Here is a 19111-nt window from a genome sequence, read left to right as displayed (position 1 = left end):
ATTCTATACATGGCATATAATAAAGAAAGGTACTAAGTCATTGAGGCAATATTTCAAATTTTTCTGATTGGTGGCTCAGATTACAGCATGTGATGATAAGGATGAGGAAAATAACTTCATATTCTCACTGAACAATAAAATCTTATTTTTGTGAATGTCCTCCTGTAATCGCAAACGTCCACAGAGGGATGTGTTTCAGAGGAGATAACTAGTGTGAGGCATAAGGAAGACTGAAAAGAAATTAAAAAATCACTTTCCTTTTCTTAGTCTAAGTACCGGCTACACCTAACCCTTGATATGCTCAAAACCGTGTACGAATTATCCTTTTCGGGAAAATGGGATTCCAATTAGATCAGTCCAAACATCAAGTAACTCCACTGGATTCTCCCTTCACTCTCCCTCTGCTTAACAGCAGCAGTGCCAGATACAGGATGAGACGCGCATGGGCCATAGAGCATTAAAATCTCATAAACTATGCTCCTAGACCTTAAGTTAACACTTCTTGGATGAAATACATCACTTAATACTCTGTTCTTTTAATCTTCCACCCTACTGGAGTCCAAGCTAGGCAGAATCTGATCCTCTGAGGTCTATGAAGCTATTGCGGATTTTCAACAGTACAGCTGAGAGCAGAATCTGGTCTTCCGAGGATATTATTTAATATGAGCTTTCAAAACAGAACACTCAGAATCCATGGACACCAGGCATAACCCTCTTTACACATTGCACTTTATAGTATGTCAAGGGTGATGTACGCTTTATGTTGGGCCTCATAATAAAATGACAGGCGTTGCTGTCCATTGACAAAGCCACATGACAGCGAGGTGTCACAGACAGAGAGTGCAGATGTATTATCGCTCTACCACTTAGACAGGAATGACATCCTTTGAATCTCAAGAGACAATGTCGTAGGCAAGCTAACCTTAGTGTGCTGATTGTACGCTCAACAGTATTGACAGTCAACAATTCCACATACATCCATTGTGAAAGAACACTGAGGTCTAAAGACAGCAGATTTCAGATTTCACACGTGAGATAATGTTAATAGACAAAGGATAATTATGAACAATATACTTCAAAAAGGAAGCTAATGGTCTAAATTTATGTTCAATGCTTCAAATGTACTCAAATTCTTTTTAAAAAAAAAATGTTTCATATTCACATCCTACACTATGGAGAGAATTATTCAAAAAGACACACTATTAAAATTCTTTACAAAGGAATTTATATAAAATAAGAACTTTTCAAATTAATTAGTCCTGATTTGAAAGCCCATAAAATAGCTTTCTTTTGAGTATGACCAAAGATAACATTATAAGCTAAGTCCTGGGGGACATCACAACACTAACATTATCTACCTACACTTCTGAAGCAGGTCACTTACATTCAGGGCTCAATTTACTTCTATATTTTCCATATTTTCTGGAAGTTTATAGAACATTTTACAAAATCATCATTAGTACTATAAAAATCTCAAAAAAAAAAAAAAGCAGCAAACTCACTGCATTATACAGGTCACAGCATGTTCATCGCTACACAGATGTTATTCATAGTCACTAGTCCCATATAAGTAGGTCATTGGACCTACTTGCCCTTTTCAGTGATCCTGAAATATGGTGGCATACTTGAAAAGCCATATAGAAACGTGGGGCTCTCCTGATAAGCCATCCCAGGATCAGCTGCTAACCCTTGCATTCAGATTCAGGGAAATGACAGCTGAGTCCTATTAGTAGAGGTGGGGAACAGGGAGCAGGGGTCAAGGGGGTGATTAGCTCCCACCTTTCCTTGAAAGGGACTCCCCATTTGCTAGAAGAATAAGGAAGGGTTAAAGTGGAGACAAACCCTGAAGCAAAAGCCTGGAAAAAGCAGCACCCTTCTGTGAGAAGGGTGTTTGGGTTGGTAAGAAAGCCAAAGCAGGAGAATGGGGGAGCTTGGAAGCTCACCCAGGAGGGTGGCTGAAGACCATCTTTTTGAAATGCCAGGTGAAGAAATCCCTCCTTCTCCTTCCTCCTGCACTAAATCAAAGGGTAGAGAGAAAGAAAAAAGTCTGAAAGGGAAAAATAAAAAGAGGAAAAAAGACTTGTGCTACATTGCTCCCTCCTAGGAGTCACATCTACAGACCTGTGTTATAGACCTTCCATCTATGCCAGCTAAGCAGGTGGGACGTCTGCCTTAGGGCCACATGCTCTCAATGTTCAGTGTTCTTGCTTCAGAGCACTATGGCAGAGAAACAGGTATTGGGGCATCGCTGCTTTAGGGGGCAGGAACACAGTCAGTGCTGACTATAATCTTAGCCTATGTGCTCTTGCCATGCTATGTTCTTAACTACATACAGCCCCTCTCACCTCTGATGTCTTCTCTTGCCTGATGCCTAATAAACCAGAAAAGACTGGTTTAACTTTGGGGTGGGGAATAATTAAGGATTGTCTTTCTCCAGAAAAAATCTCAGCGTCTCAGGATAGCAACAAAAAGTCGACCATTAGGTATCCGTGATATTTAAAAAAAAAAAAAAAAAAAGTTAAGCTATTAGAACCTTTTCAACTGCATGAATTGTGCATGTTAAGAGGCCTGGAAACTGCTTCATGTGTTCCACTTCCTGCTGTGCAGTTTTTATGCTGACAGGACTGAAGATAGTTTTTCTAGCTCATAATATCCCAGGGAAATGCTATAGTAAACTGACAGCTCTGATCATATGCTGTAAGTGCACATGTAACATGCTCATAAGTTCATTTATGATTAGAGGCAAGTTTAACTTAAAACTGTTTTGAGTTGTTCCAGGTTCTAAAAAATTATCTATTTGATGAAATAATTCATACATGCCTTGTATTTTTAGTGCATAGCAGTTCCAAAACACAAACTTGTCTGAAAACACAGATTTAATTTGTTCATGGTGAAGAAGGCATGTAAACACATTTCATATGACTGCTACTCATACCTGGAACATCAGCTCAGGCTCGTGCCAGGAATTTTGTAATGGATACTTGACCTGAACGTGTTGAAAATCATCAATATTTTTTCTAAATCTGGGTACAACATCCCCAAGTCAAGTGTCAGAGTGAAAAAGCTCCATCCCTAGTTAACTGAATCACACACTCCCCTGTAGAAATGTGGTAATGGAACTTTGGGTGTAAACATCCAGCAAATATCACAAGATCAAAAGTAGCCTCTCAATTATGTATCTACCCAGTTCTTTGAACTCTGGAGAGAAAAGGCCTGGGATAAAAGCAGAGTGTTTTTCTACACCTTTGTCTTCAGGAGATCTTCCTTCTGACTGCAAATGTGTAGCTTTATCCTATGTTCAACTATATTTTACAATGTGCAAAGTAAAATCTTTCATAATCTGATTTTGATTTATTCATACTTTCCAAAGGCAAGCTAAAATTCAGTTTTCAGTGTCAAATATATAAACTATTGTAACTCTGCATGGACAAAAACATGCCTTAGGAAATGCTAAAGAAACTTCCTAAAATGGATGCACTAAAAATTCATAAATTACTGAAAATAAAAATTACCCTTGAATTTCAAAATTTCAAATTTTTCATAAGAAAAACTGTCTACCAAAAAACTGTTTCATAATTAAAATTGTACAAAACTAATCTCAAATATGAAAATGGAGACTCAGTCTTATTACTGATGTCCTTCACATCTTCTGCATAGATTATACCTTTCATCGTATCATTAGTTATACCACATTTTGCTACTGCTAAATACAACTGGTCTCGGTCTTCAATGCACCAGCACTTCAGGACAAAAATAAAGACATTTTAATTTAAAAGTAAAGAGAACAGAATGCCCTGCAAATATTCCATACAACAGAAGGACTCACTCCATGAAATAATGAATTTCTCTCTCTCATTAGGAATGACCATGTATAACGGATTCACAGCTCTGCTTTGCTTCAGCACTTAGCATCTCGCAGGTTATCCCTGACTCATGAAAATAACATTTCTGGATTCACTTCTCCTAATGCATAAAAATTACCCCTCCCTGCACAAAGCCTACAGTATTGAGAAGTGAGCAGGATGGTGGGAGTGAAGAAGTTTAACCTCTGAGTGCCCTGGAAGTCCATGGAGATGATGTGAAGCCCCTCCATGGTACCACATCAGACCACTTTGTGGTCTGAGAAAGGTAAAAAAGGAAAAACGTCTCCAAGGTCTGTCAGCGGGTCTCGGCGTCACTGAGCTAGCCTGAGCCCTACTGCAAAACCTCTGTGCTAGTGCCATCTCCATTTATTATGGCAGGGTGGCCACGGGAGGAGGGAGCTTGACAAATCTTTGTCCTCGTGGGTGAAGGAGGCTGGCTGGTGAAACACCAGCGCCAGGAAGGGGAGACATTACCCCATTCTGAAAGTTTCTGTATGCATGTAGAATACTATCTGGAGAACCACGTATCTGGTGTGTAAAGGACATCAAGCATATACACAGCCTAAAATACGTTCTAAGGTTCAGGCCCAGCTCCATGCCAGCTCCCCATTATGCCTGTTGCTGTTACTCCCCTGGCTGGAGGTGCTGCAGCCAGCCCTATGGCAGGGTTCTGCCCTTGGCATGGCACAGACCAGGAATGAAAATGCAGCTCCTACCCCTAAGTGTCTGCCAGACGAAAGACGTCAGGCAGGGAACAGGAGAATTAGGAAAAATTTACTTCTGCTTATTAAGGCCATTCTTAATTAGATTATGTTCTTTTGGCCAAAGATCGTTTTTTCTGATAATGTTTGTTTAGTACCATTCAGCTGGAGACCAAAATTCCGTTACTTTATATTACCAATTTTTGTTGGTAAAATAAAAATAGTATAGTCTATTTTCCAGTTTGAAGACACATGTTCACCCTGCTCCCCCTTCTGCATACTGAAGGAGAGGGGGAAGGTGACCATCCTTCTGTGGGCTATGAACTTTTTTTCTCCATGCTGTTTTCTCTAGGGTGGCTTATTTTTCCCTGCGTTAGCACCAAATGTTCACTGCATATGCTGTAACTCAGACACACAGGCGGGATCTCAGAGATAGGCTTGTGTGTCTATCGCTCCTGTAAGAGGTACAGCACAGAGACAGAGATGTGAAAAGCTTCAGAGCTATCAGTCATAAAGTTCAGAGGCTTCTCCTAGCCTGAATGGGACAGAAACTATCCAAAGGTCAACGAAGTCCCCATCCAGGTTTAACAGGAGCTTGGGCTGATCAAACAGCTTCAGCAGAGAGTTTAGGTTGTGGCAGGCTGCACTTCATGTCTTGTCTAATCCAAGAAGATGAGAAGAAGAGGGGGAAATTAAAGGTTAGTTCTAAGTATCAGGCAAGGACCTGGGATGTTTTTTTTATGTAGTCTTAATGAGTTTTGCCATCCTCTATCTACTGACATTTTAATAACTGCTAAACCCCAGAAAGTCTCCAGAGGAGGTGCACTGATACTATGATGAGCATAATATAAATGCATAGACAGACAGACAGATATTAATAATGTCTTCCTACTGATGTATGTGTATATATTCATATAATAATATAAAGCTTTCAGGGTATTTTACCCCTATTCAGCACAACAACATTTACTACTATCAGTCTAATCATAAATACAATTATTCTTGAGTACTCTATTACAAAAACCAATAAACTAGGCCTCAATAGAGATTCTGAAATTACTTAACTTTTCTTTAGAAAAATATTAAAACAGTATTATCACATCAATGAGAGGAAAAGACAGGAAGATAATAAAGTTATGTTAAACCTCCCTGTATTTACTCATGTGTGAAACAGTTATGTCTGGTCACATAATTGCAATGGTTCTGAGAAATATTTCATATTTTATAATGAACATTAAAAGAGTTTGTGGATCATTACTTTATATGAGTTCCAAAGTTATTACATAAAACCCAACAGGAATGGTTATAAATTATTTGATCCTCTAGTCTGGCCTTGGTAAACATAACATGAAGGCTGAACTATCTCTGCAGACAAGATTCATGATAATAGGTAAAGTGCTTCTACAGTTAAAAAAAAAGAAGATACCAGGGTACTTGTAAGCAAGGCTCTTAACATTTTTTCTTTGCTGTTTCAAAGAAATCCTTTTCTGCAATGAGCTTAAGCCATTTAAAAAAAGAAGGAAAAAAAGCTTTGTCTAGAACAAAAGAAAACTTGCTCATAGGCATCTTCTATCGTCTACCAATTTGGCATTATCATAACCGTGGCCCTAAAGCCACTGTCAAATTCTTGAACTTACAGCACAGTATGTATTTAAGACACTATACTTAGCAATGCAATAATATCACAAGCAATTATTTGATTTTTCAAAAGGATCCTGAAGAGCATCTCATTGAAATATGAAAAATAATAATATACTAACAAAAATTACACACTTGACACAATTATGAAGAATTTTTGTCTTCCAACTACAATTGGCAGCAGCATTTTAATTAATGAGTGATCATTTGCTCCAGAGATAAGTGTAATACTAAATGAATTCTGGTCCACTTCCCCCTCTCGGCTCATCTTTGTCTCTGGCTCCTGTGCTTTGTGTCAAAATACTTTGTGGATGTTTTTGTTTTGTTCTGTAAATGTCTTCTAAGAATATTAATATGGAGAATTAATTCAGTTATGCATGCACAACATTTAATAAGACTGGAAAACATGTTTAGATATTCTGGTCAATTTATAAAATATATTTAATGCGGATCATATCTGAGGTTCAAATCCTGTAAATTGCTGCTCACGGATGCCATGGATTTGCATGTGCAAGAAAACCATTTCCCTGAAAGAATTACTGGGTGATACTTTTTGGCCCACACAGTCAGAAGCCTGGACTAGGTGACCACGATGGTCTGTCCTGGATTACTGCTCTGCTGTAGGGTTTCCAAGGCCATGGTTCGCAGGCCAGAGTTGAGGACCACCGATGTGAACGGAAAGGTCACCGCTGAGCAGGGCTCAGGCCCCTGCCCACACGCTACCTGCTGTAGCAATGCAATGTCGGGTCTCGCTAGCCCTTTCTAACTTTTCCTTTGTTATTCTTTTCCCTCTCCAAAATTCCAGGAGTTGTACTGAAACACTAAACCACACAGCCAAGGGCACTTAGCCTCCACAGTCTTTCATCATGAAACACTTAGGTATGAAAATTTCCTGCCTTGAAAGTCATCTAGTTGTCTGATGCCAGGAGTGCCCGCCATGCCCTGGCACTGCTGCAGAAGCTGCCGGGGTTTGTCAGGGTCCCACCCATGAGCATCTCCTGCCCCAGAGAGCAACAGAAGTTAGATTTTAGACCACCTCCTGTTCACCAAATACCCTTTGAGAAAGTGAATGCTAAGCACCCAAAACCACTCCATGCTTTAAACAGCTAACCACTATCGCTGTCCAATTTATATTATTGCTACTAGTCTTTTGTTATCATTTTTTAGTTCCTGCATCATATCTATACTCTGCTCTAACTTTTCCAAACTGGAAGTCTATCTGCTGCCCTCGCTTTTGTCTCACTTTTGTCTTTTTTTCTACACTTGAAGGCACTAGCTTGATTCCATTTGTCAAATATGTATGTAATTTGTTAAATAATAGCTTCCTTCTTCCTCTTTGGCTTTTCAGGACATATCAAAGAAGAGAAAGCCTCCACAGTGTTGTCTGGAAATTCTTCCTAGTTGGCTACAGAGCTTGTTCTCTGGATTTTTCAAGTGATACTCTGACTTTTAACAGCATCTTCTTACACTAAAAAATATAAAACTAGTGGTAATAACACTGAAGGATTTTACATAACAGCCAATCTGAAATGTGGGATAAACACTCGCAAGTGTGTGTGCCACTAATGCACGGATGGTGCAGAATGGGTGTAGCTTAAGAAAGCAAAGCATGCAGAACTTGCAGGGCTATTTTGGGGAAGGCAGACGTTTGTTTGAAGTACTTTGCTTTTTAAAGATAATCTATTCGTCTCCGGTTTTTTATTTGACAAACATTTCTAAGCCATCTGTGTCGCATCCTCTAGGTGGTGCTGATACTGCACAGCTCCAGCTTCCCTGCACAATGAAAACATTAATTTGCTATGAGATAATTTTTGACGTAAATGTAAAATGGTGCCCATTCGAACTCAGTAATGAAGCATGGTGCATTTCTACAGCTCCTAATTTGACTAGTTAAATGACTCCATTACGTGTCTAACAGACAGAAGCAAATAATTTCTGGTCAGTTGACGCTCACTTATCCGTATCATTTTACCCTGAAAATAAAGTCTCTAATCTACAGTTTCTTTGTCTTAGTTTTTTTTAATATTATTAAAGCAAACATACTTAAATAAGAGAGATTAAACCAACACAAACTAACAATTAACACTACAATACAGAAATCAAGTTTATATAATGTGGGAGGATGAATAAAAATTAAAATTAAATAATAAATTAAATGACTGCTTATCTCTGTTATTTGCACTGTGAGATTTGACAACATTACTATTTAGGAAAAGGAAAATATCTTTCTCAAATTCATTGACTTTGAAAACCACTTTAAATATTGCCTGCAAATCTGCCTATAAAACTTTCCTGCACAACTTTAAGAATGTTTGGAAAGACTCTTTACAGTACAGAGCAATAAAATAAAAATGTTGCCTTAATAAATATCAGGTGATGAATAATTTTGCCCCGAGGAAAAAAAATGGTTAATGCTGAATCTTAATGTTCCTCATCTAAATGCTTTTTTCTTCCTGCTAAAAACAAGTTTAGAATTAAAGCATATCACTTTACACATATTGCATGCATATTAGCGAGACACAGCTGCTTATGCCCTACTCTTAAGAGCCATATGATTAAGTTATGGGATATCAGATAATCTGAAGTCCCTTTCTATTGGTCACCTTTCACAGACAAAGGCTTTTTAGTTTTAAGTCCATTTAATGACAGAATGTCCAATTCTATAAATGTGTGAGTAATTCCAGTGGAACACCTGTGGCTCTCTCTGCTAGAATACAGAAGGAAAGATATAAAATGTCATTACAGTAACATTCAGTGTCTGACTTTAGCAAAAAATATTCGCAATCAAGGCTGCCACTCCATCCCTGATGTATTCCATCATACTCGGGTTTCTATGGTCTCAGAGAAGTAAGTGTGAGCTTACATACCATATGTGGTACCAGCCTTCATCACAGTGGGGTGAGCTAAGGACAGAGCAGCAGTTTTCTGGTTGAAGTCACGGGTCCTGTGGGCTCGTTTCCATGATGGTTTGTGGGGACAGAGGCATGTGACTCTCAGCATTATTAGCAAGGGAAACGTAAACTAAAAGTTTTCAGACACTGCTCTTAAAAAACCAAACGCCTCAAAACCTCATTTTCCTAGCTTTTTTTCCTCTTATCATTTAATTATGTATTTTTTCTTCAAAGTTTTAAACACTATTTGAGCAGTTTTTGTATGAGGGAATGACAGGGAAGAAGGGCAAATGGATTTTGGTGCATCCGGTGCGGTGTCCAGGAAACCTGAGTTTTCTATTGATGTTGTTTTTGCAACCATGACAGTGGAAATGTTATGACCCAAATCTAACCATGGAGAGTTACATTAAAATTAATGGGCTTCTTCATAGTAGCCGTTCTTCTAACAGAAGAAGCATTCAAGGAGTTAGAGTTGGATTTACAACTAAAATATAAAACTCAATGTCAATGTTCAATTTCAGCAGGGTTAATTTTTGAGAGAATGCTTAAAGTGTCAGTGAATCGCAGGCTTGCTGCTGCTCTCGAGGAAGGCAATGGCAAAACTCCCAGCTGACTTCAATGAGAGGAGGAGCAGACCCTGAATGGAATAAAGAAGCAGAGGAAACAACTCCATACGGAAATGGCAAGTGTTCAAAGATGAGTTCATATCAGCAGAAAATACACATGTGGACTGACAAAAATACATGAAGGGTCAAAGAAGCAGACTCTGTCTTGGGGAATCCAAAATAGCAATCAGAAGATCTCAGATCGAGGAGAAAGGACGGTCTGGGGACAGGATGCTGGCCTCAGCCTCTGAACATCAAATATGGTTTCTTGGTTTATCAAGGACTGGGATGCACATGGAGAGGCTGGCATGAGGCCACCCAACACCACACGCAAGCAAACCAACCAACTGGGGCACCAAGCAGGATATCTATGGCCAAGGCAGCTGCAAACACCAAAGCATGGAGCAGCTACCAAGGATGAGAAAAACGAATAAATGAAATGAATGTGAAGCTGTAAAAATGCACTTCTTCAAGTAGCTAAAGTCCAAAACAAGCTACTGTAGATGGGATGCCTGCCAGAATTTGGAAGGAAGAAGCAGAAGGAAAGGGACCCTTTAGCAAATGTCTGTGGAACGTCTTTGGAAGCAGGGGAAGTACCTGTGGATGGGAGGACTAATGTAACACCTATATATAACAACAGCTCTAGGGAAGATCAAGGAAATTAAACACCAGTCAGCCTGATTTCAGCAGTGGGAAAGATATTGGAAACACTAATCAGGGACAAAATAGGGAAAGTTATGATTTAATTAAAGATATTCAGCATGGATTCACAAAAGGGAGATCATACGTAACAAAACTAATAGAATATTTGGGGAAAAATAAACCAAGAAAACCCTCAAAAAGAACTGAAGTAAGCCATGAACATGATTTACGTGGACTCTATGAAAGGTAATGCTATACGATCCCCTAACAGGCTACAGTGTCGCAAGTTCTGACAAGAGGGTGAGCTAAATAATGCATAACAAACTGGATGGTGTATTAGGGCACAGCAGTCTGCATGCTAACATCAAGAGAGAAGAGTGATGGGAGGCGATAGCTGGCCTGTCCCAAAGATCACAAGAGAAGCTGATTTTATTCCATTTCTATTTCAATGGCATGCAAAAATGGGATGAAATTTATTCAAAGTAGAAAATGGAGGAGAAGCTGCAGACAATATGAATGAAGGGACAATATATAAATAAAAAAATCCAGCCTGGCTTTTAGTGAACAAGGAAAGTGATGGGATGCGATTCAATAAAGAAAAAATGTCAAGTAACATTGTGGTAAGAACAAAAGGCAGGCGCCACTCGCTGTTCTCCTTAGCAGAGTTGAAAGAGGCAGAAGCACGGTGAATAATTAGAAATTAAACTCTAAAAATCTTAAGCCTAGGACCTAGTGTCAGCATAAAAAGAAGCAAAGATATTTCTGGAATTTCCTAACCGAGGCACTGACTAAACTGTGCGAAATCATTCCTGCAGCGTGTAATGGGATAATGAGGAAATATCTGGGAGACCGTACCCTAACTTTGGCTATCTTTATCATTAGACATGTACAGAATATCCAAAAAGCTGAGTGACAAAATTATTCCAATGGGTCAAAATGAAACCAGATCAGTATTCTTTAAAAGCCAAGGTAGGGAACACACAACTGCCAAAGTAGACTCAAGTTACAGCCGTATCTAACAACAAGTGGGCACGAGCCGAAGCTAAGAAGAAGCAGGCACTAATGGAATTTAAGTGGAATTTCTTTACACAGAGATGATAGTCAATGTCACACGCAACCCAGGGCAGCATTAGCAACCAGTGGAAAAATATTACACTGTGACTCATTCAAATGAAAAGACGAACAGTGAAATGATGTCCCTGGCTTTTCATCTTTCAGTACTTTAAAGCTATGTGAGCTGCTATTCAAGCGAAATATCAAAATAAAGACGGTTACATTTGTCTCATGGGCCAGGTAAGCAGTGTAAACTGGCATAACTCCGCAAGTTTTCATGCATGTAACATGCACGTAATTGAGAGGTGCCACAGGATGCACAAAGAGCCACCCCGTGCCTTTGGGCTGCAGAGGAGCCCTGCTGCCCGGCTGCCTCTGCAGATCTGCAATCACATCTAACTCACTTAATCTGCTTTGGTTAGGTTTTTATTATTTTCCAAGCAAAAAATATATCACAAAAATGGGCCTTAAGGGAATACTCTTGATGATGTTTCCCTCATAGTAAGTCTTATGAACCCAGCATGAAGTTACTAGAAATGTGAGGCTGGAAATTCTATTGGTCAAACTATCACAGAAAAAATTGGGATTTACATGCAACAGTAGTACAGTCACAGTACAAGTGATAGACTGGTATCTACAGCTGTCCGTAATTGATAGCATAGCCCTTATTGCCTATACCATAATGCATTTTTATTCTTGAATGTGTTCAGCAAAACAGCAGCAATCCAGCAGCACAGGGCCCACTGCAAAGGAGATCCTATACAACTGCATTTCAGTGGCGCTTCTTAAGGCTTAAGGATTTCAAGCAAGGAGCGATACCTTGCAGAGAAGCATTTCTGTTGGGACCCTCTAGAAGATGACACGGGCAGACAAGCAGGGCTTGCCTTCCAGATGGGGCCAGGAGCAGGAGAGAAGGGTGGAAAACAAGCCAGGAAAAGATACAACAATATGGGGTTCAGGGGAGATATTAAAAAACAAACAAACAAACAAACCAAACCAAAACACAACCACCCCCCAAAAAAACCCTGCAAAAACATAACAAACAAATACGAAATAACCAATCAAAGTAAGAAATGCCCTCAACAAAACTCCACACACTCTCAATGTTACAAATTTTCAGATTTGCTTACAATCAAAACCTTCCTCAAGTCCATGAAGTTTCTCACTGATTTCAAACAGGCACTGAGCCCATTCTCACTCTTTCAGTTACAATACAAAACCACTCTAAAACTGGCCATGAGGCTCGGCACTAGCACAGACTTTGCTGTTATTCTCAGTTGCACAGAATGTACAGACAAGTCCAGTGAGCAGCAGCTAAACCGACCCCTGCTTTGGGAAGATAATTATCTCCATGTAATCCGAGCATGGACTTTCAGGGTATAGCCTTAAAAACAATGCTTTTGTAGTGGAAGGCCCAAGAGACACCTAACAACAATGTCACCCTCTGCAAGTATGCTGTAACAAATACTAGAAATACACAGATCACAAGACTAAGATGTGGATCAATAGAGAGGAAAGAGAGGGTGAAAGAGGGAGGCAGGTAAATTTGTGGCACTCGAGTAGCACGAGGAGGGCTCTCTCTGTGCAACATGCGCTGTGTCCCTGGCTGCCCCGCATACCTTCCTCCCTCCCTCACTGCTTGGGAAGTCATGGTCTAATACTAACAGGGGACACACATTATGTATTTCCCATTCTGCAGCTAAATGTCACCACCATGCTACTTCATGCTGGGACAGAAGGTAGATTCAGAGGCTCTCGCAAGGAGAAGAGAGAAGGTGGGGGTCCCACTGCCTGCCATCATGCTCCATTACTGGCTACCCAAAAACCAGGAGGGGATGGTTTGGGTAATGCACGGCACAGGTATATTTTGTTCAGAGCAAAGCAGGTGTCTTCTTGATCTACACTCCCACCGCCCATCCAGAAGAAAGATTACCATGAAGATAGAGCTATGGGAACTCATATAAATAGCACTAAACTTTAGTTTACAACAGCCTAGTATAGCACCCCTTAATTACAACCAGACCCATGAATGCAAGGTGTCTAGAATGAAAACAAAGTGTTAAAATACCTGTCTGGATTTTTTCTTGAAAATCAGTCATTGAGAATCATCTGTCAGTAAGACAAAATTAATTACTACATGTAAATTTTTTTAAAAAACAACATAAATTTAAATATTATATAATATTACAAAAATGTTCATAAAATCCTGTTGTTAGTGATGCATGTTCACCTTTCTAATACTTAAACTAGACAAGATTATTATACCCAATTTGTAATAAACAAAAAGGAAAGGAAAAGAAAAGACTTTTTTTTTTTAATTATTTTATCTGACTTTAGAAGCTTTGGAAAAAGCCTTCCACAAATTACAGTAACTTGCAAAATTCAGTCATGTTTTTGAATGCTCTTAGAGGGCTGGTGCTGAAGAAATTGAAGTTTAAACGTTAGACATTTATGCTTAACAAAGCTAGTAAATAGAAGCCTTAACCACTTCATTCACTCAAATCTGAGCAATTATTGCACTCTTGCAAGTAGTTTACTAATTTATGCATAGTTGGTTTTACTTGTACATTAAATCAATTACTGGTAATATATTAAATATGTTTTTAAGTTTAACATGCAAATATAGTTCTGTACTGGAGCTTTAAGGCCTTTTTTGGAGAAGGTTGTACGTGTTTACATTAAAAGGGCTTTCAAAATTTGGCAGCAGATATATGCACAAGTTCCCTAGAGCAGAGGCGCAAACCTCCCGCACGCCCCAGGCCAGCGAGATGCTTCCCCAGAGCAGCACCCAGTGTGCCTGGATGCCACAGGAACCAAAGGCAAGAGTCTGGGGAACCACCTCCCACCTCCAAAAAGAGATTTTAAAAAAATAAAAATCCTAGCCAGCATACTATAGAGAGTGCTGCCTCCAGCTGGGGTAATTCTTAAACCAATTATATTAAAAAAAAAAAAAAAAAAAGGCAGCATCTTGTTCTAATAGAGGCGTGGCATTTGCATTATTTCTTCCAACATTGCTCCATTTACCCCTTTTCAACACACAAACCTGCATCTCTCCATGGGAGCAGCAGTTCGGTTATGAGGGATAAGATGCTAGTCTGGCCACAACTCCAGCCTTGCACTCACATGGTGGACAAACACTGATCAAACCTGTCCCATTGGTTCTGCTTCTGAACGCAGGACAGTTTATGGCCAACCCTCTTTCCCTTCTCTCCACAGCATCAGCACATGGTGCTGCTTCTGACCTTGCCTGAGCTTTCACACTCGGCACCAGTGTGGATACAGGCCGGTGCAGTGATGGTGAGACAGGGACACGCAGGGCTGACCAACTCATATCAGCTCTCAAAACCAGTCCATGCGATATTTAGCCCAAATACCAAAAGCTAACAGGATTTTAAGGAGTAAGTTCAGCAGAAGCTGGCTACATCCATTCCTGGGAAATACTGCTGGGTGCCTCATGTGAGAGACTGAGCAGCCTTTTTCTTGTGGTTCAATGTAAAGAGGGAGTCCTTGGTACTGTGCGGCGCAAGTCCCACAGATATCAGCCTCAGAAGTAACACCATCAGAGCCTTGGATACAAAGAGATTTTATTGGTAGAAAAACAGTTATAAAAAGAAAAAATTATACTGTAGAACTACCAAAATTAGTAAAAAAGCTTTTTTTTAAATCAAAGCTTACAAAACCACTAAATACTCCCCATCACGCAGTCAACATCCCCTAGCTAACTCACAGACTGCCACCAGTTACTGCCCTGGCCAAAACCCAGGTACCATCAAAGCACGGAGCCTTACAGCTCAAAGAGCAAGGCACGGGCAGATCATCTACTGTGCCAAATGTATATAGCATGAAGATCTTCCCTGAGGGTTCAACACCTCCATGGCTCCTTCCATAAAACTTCCATTAAAAAAAAAAAAAAAAAAAAGAGAGGAAAATCTTGCAAAACAACTGCTAAGAAAAAAAAAACAACTGCTATGGAGTCAAAAGAAGTCCTGTGTTTACAGGGTAGAAATGTGGGGATACTCACATAGCAGTGCAGTTTTGGGGAGGCTACTCCTCCCAGCTGGACCAGCACCAAAGATGCAGCAAGGCTCAGTCTGCGGGTGCTGCCACAAAGCCAGTAAGCAAATCACTAGTTCCTTCTTGGACCCAGTTTTCTCAACCAAGAAAGCTGAGACTGCAAATTGCTATTAAGAATTGGAAGGGAAAAGTGTCTTTTGTTGAAGACATGGGGGGGGGGGGGGGGGGGGGGGCGGGGAATAATAAAGCAGCAGAAAATGGGAATTGTTTGCCAAACTGGAAAAATCAATTATTCTACTGAACAACAGTAGTGACAAATATAGCTGCCTCTACTCCCTCCTCCTCCTCCTCCATTGAACAAATTGTTAAAAGAACCAACAATCTGTTGAACGACAACCCCCGGTATGGTGTCATCGTTTAAAAAGTGAACACAGAAAAGGTCTTGTTAAAAGGGAGGCACAAAGCTCCAGACACAATTTTGGATTCACCCTCAATGAATCCCCACGTTCGTTTTGTTGAGTTTAAAGCAGCCATTCTGAACTGGGTGTTTGATCATATCAATGCAAATAAGTACTTGAAAAGCACCCAAAACAGCCCAGATCATGACGCTAGTGTTTGGATTCATTCCACCGAAAGGCAAATTCCCACAGTCACTTAGCCCCCCACCCAAGATCATCTTCCATTGGCTTTTATTTTTTTTTTTAAAAAAAAAAGAAAGCATATACCAGCATTGTCTTTGGTCCAATTATTGCACTTTTAAATGCAAAATGAGGTTTCAAAACCAGCTGATAAATGCGTCTCTAAGCAGGATGAATAAAAACCTGGTGGTGACACACCGGGTTGGCAGCGCTGCAGAGCAAGGTCCTGCAGGTTGCTTTGGAAGAACTGCTCTCGCATTAGCAACAGACAAAGGAAAGTGGTGGGAATTTTGTTCCATGCCATGTTGGTGATTAGGGTAGCGCTGAATGAGACGGGAGGTGTCCACAAGGCGAGGCTGAGTGCAGGGCCCGAGGCTCTGCTCGCGCAGGACGGGTGCTGGGAGAGGGGTACCCGAAGGGCAGCGGCATGGCTGGGGACCCATGGACGCTTGCGCCTCTTGTGCTGCAGCTGCACAGCCATCCCTTCTCATTTCTTCAAATAGATTTTACATCTTTACTGTTAACGTAGTGATCTGGTAAAGGTGAGGGATGCAATACTTCAAGATAATGAATATTTCTGACATAAACCAGAGAAGTGATGCACCATGCCAGGAAAAGACCATGGCCAACACACCATTACAACAGTTGCTGTTTTGGCCATCTCAGGCCACCATATTATGATTTTTTAACATTTCCAGCCTGTGGCAGGTGGGTTCACGCATCTCTGCTAATAAAACAGGATCTCGTGGCAAGCTTCAAAGCTGTCTTTACACTTGTACTCTCAGGCACTTACTACAAGGAATGTACCCATGCCAATGTGCTTTCGTTGCCAAACTGATAAAATGAATAATGCTGGACACCATTTTTGCTTTCTTTTCCTCATCAGATGAATACATTAAAAAAACATGCTAAAAAACTAAGAATCTTAATAGCTGTTAAGCATTCAGCAGATGGTACCATCTAGACCCATCTAATTTGAGGCCAAGCAGTCTAAATCCTGGTTGTAGACAAGAAATAAAATTTAATAGGGATAAATAAGGGGCAAGAGCAATGACTTGAGAAAACTGAGGGGATCATCCATCCCTTTCACTTGGAAAATAAAGAGCAGTTACTATACTTAGTGGCAGGAGATTTGACCAATGTGCCAACAAAAAAACGAACTTGATTCTTATCTAATCTGTAAAAGTGCCATTTCAGGAGTCACATCTGATTTACAGAGGGGTAAAGGGATCCAAGTCAGGCTTAATTCTACTTTTGCTGTACAAGAAGTATCTTTAAAACACTAAACCTTGGAAATGAAAACAGTTTTCAAAATATTTACACTAAGAAAATGTGCCATGGCTGAACCATCCACAGAAACTGCTATTTTCTGCTAATATTTTTAACGCTATTTTAAAATTCTTTTTAATGAGGAGAGTTACTTTTCAGACAGGAAAGCACAGCAAAACTGAAAAAAAGAAAATGATTCCCAAGTACAAAGTGCAATGAAAGGCTGTATGCTTTTCATGTAAGCATACATTATGCCTTCCATATTGTTTAAACTTGCTCATCACTGAACTACTGTACATGTAACTAAATTACAAATGGCTCAGTGCTAACAAAACATAGCAAATTAAGACAGAATCAGGTCAGACTTCTGTTTGAATTATCTAACTGAGTCTCTAACCTGGTGCAGTATTTGGCCACAGTCAAAAATACATTAAATACATGCAAGCATATATATATATATATATATATATATATGTGTGTGTGTGTATGTATGTCTATGAGTGTGTGAGTGAATGCATTAAAAAAAAAAAACCAACAAACAGACAAAACATACAGGGCCTGAAATCTGTGTGCCACAGTATATTGCCGAGGGATAAGGGGGTAAACAGGACACATTTAGACCAAGACTCTATCAGCCAGACCCACAAAAAACCCACTGAGATGCAAGATGAAGCATTTGCATCTCTGGATACCTGATTTGATCCTGCCGTCAGGTAGACAGACACCAGCTCAAACACTCAGAGACTGTGTGAAATTATACACAGAAATCTATAGGTTCACTGTAAAAAACACTAAAGGCAGCGATCAGCCTAAAAGGTTCATTGCTAGGAGAAGGTAGTAATACTGCACATTAATGAAAGCCTGGACCTCTCACCTGCTGTAATAATTGTCATGCTAATATGGGGGTTGCCTTGGTTTGTGTTTTTTGGCATTCCCATTACTACCAGAAACTGCAAATTCAAACAGTGTATGTGCAACATAAATGAAAAGATTCTCACCTTAATGCTATGCAGAAGAAATAAAGTATTTGGGGTTTGGGGGGTTTTTTTTGCATTTTCACTTTTAAATTTCCTTTGACGAGGTGAACCTCAGGCTATAGAAATGCATGCAGGCATTGTAGCTACACAGATACCAGCATACAAATCTCTTCTGTACAGGAAACACATAAACACTAATCCATTTTCTATACAAAATGTAAAACTTCACATGTTCTGTTCAAGCTCATTACTGACTAGTATCTTAAGCTTGTCAAGTGTTTTAAAGGAGCTTTCCAAGAGAAGTTTGTAGTTAAGCATATGGTAAGCTCGTCCAGTCCATATGACTGGTTGAGCATCGACCACTACTGTTGATACAGTTTCCCTCAATATTATGACAGTATTTGTCAATGAAAATTAAATTGCTGTCAAACTTTTCCCACTAAACTTACGGCACAACACTCAGAGAAAGCCAGCTTCATGACTCAAGCCAATAAGGCCTCTTCTAAATACTCCTCTATTTTACCCATTTGTAGAAAAATCCCTGTGGATTTATTTCTGACTTTTGCAACAACCAATAAAGGCTTTCCAGCGCTTTCTGTGAAAAAAATTCTCTGAAGCCATATTTAATGCATTTACTGTTTTTTTCTTATATTCTGTGAAAATCACACATGCAAACAGCCATAGCATTATCTGGGCAATCTGTAAGGGCAGGTGCATCCATAGACAGCAGAACGATGCCGTGCCGAACATGGAGTCACACATGGATGTAACACGTCACATTCATGTATACAAATACCTGCTTCAGTTCATATTTCAAGGG

The 19111-nt window shown here is 39.8% G+C and overlaps 1 protein-coding gene across 10 annotated transcripts in view; it reads right to left on the bottom strand.

Moving 5' to 3' along the window:
* The window catches only part of ZNF536 (zinc finger protein 536), a 352088-nt gene that overhangs the window by 50425 nt on the left and 282552 nt on the right, over positions 1-19111 (bottom strand). The window contains exon 9 of one of the 10 annotated variants that reach the window (XM_074912944.1): positions 13462-13502. The exons of the other annotated variants lie outside the window; for them this stretch is intronic. Coding sequence (XP_074769045.1) covers positions 13489-13502 — 14 coding nt within the window. The 3' untranslated portion in view covers positions 13462-13488. The remainder of the gene's footprint in view (positions 1-13461; positions 13503-19111) is intronic. 10 annotated transcript variants of the gene reach the window in all.

Source organism: Athene noctua, chromosome 9 (assembly GCF_965140245.1).
Source record: "Athene noctua chromosome 9, bAthNoc1.hap1.1, whole genome shotgun sequence".
Taxonomy (NCBI): Eukaryota; Metazoa; Chordata; class Aves; order Strigiformes; family Strigidae; genus Athene; species Athene noctua.
Note: the sequence above shows the minus strand (reverse complement) of the source record. Positions and strands in the feature narration are given on the sequence as shown.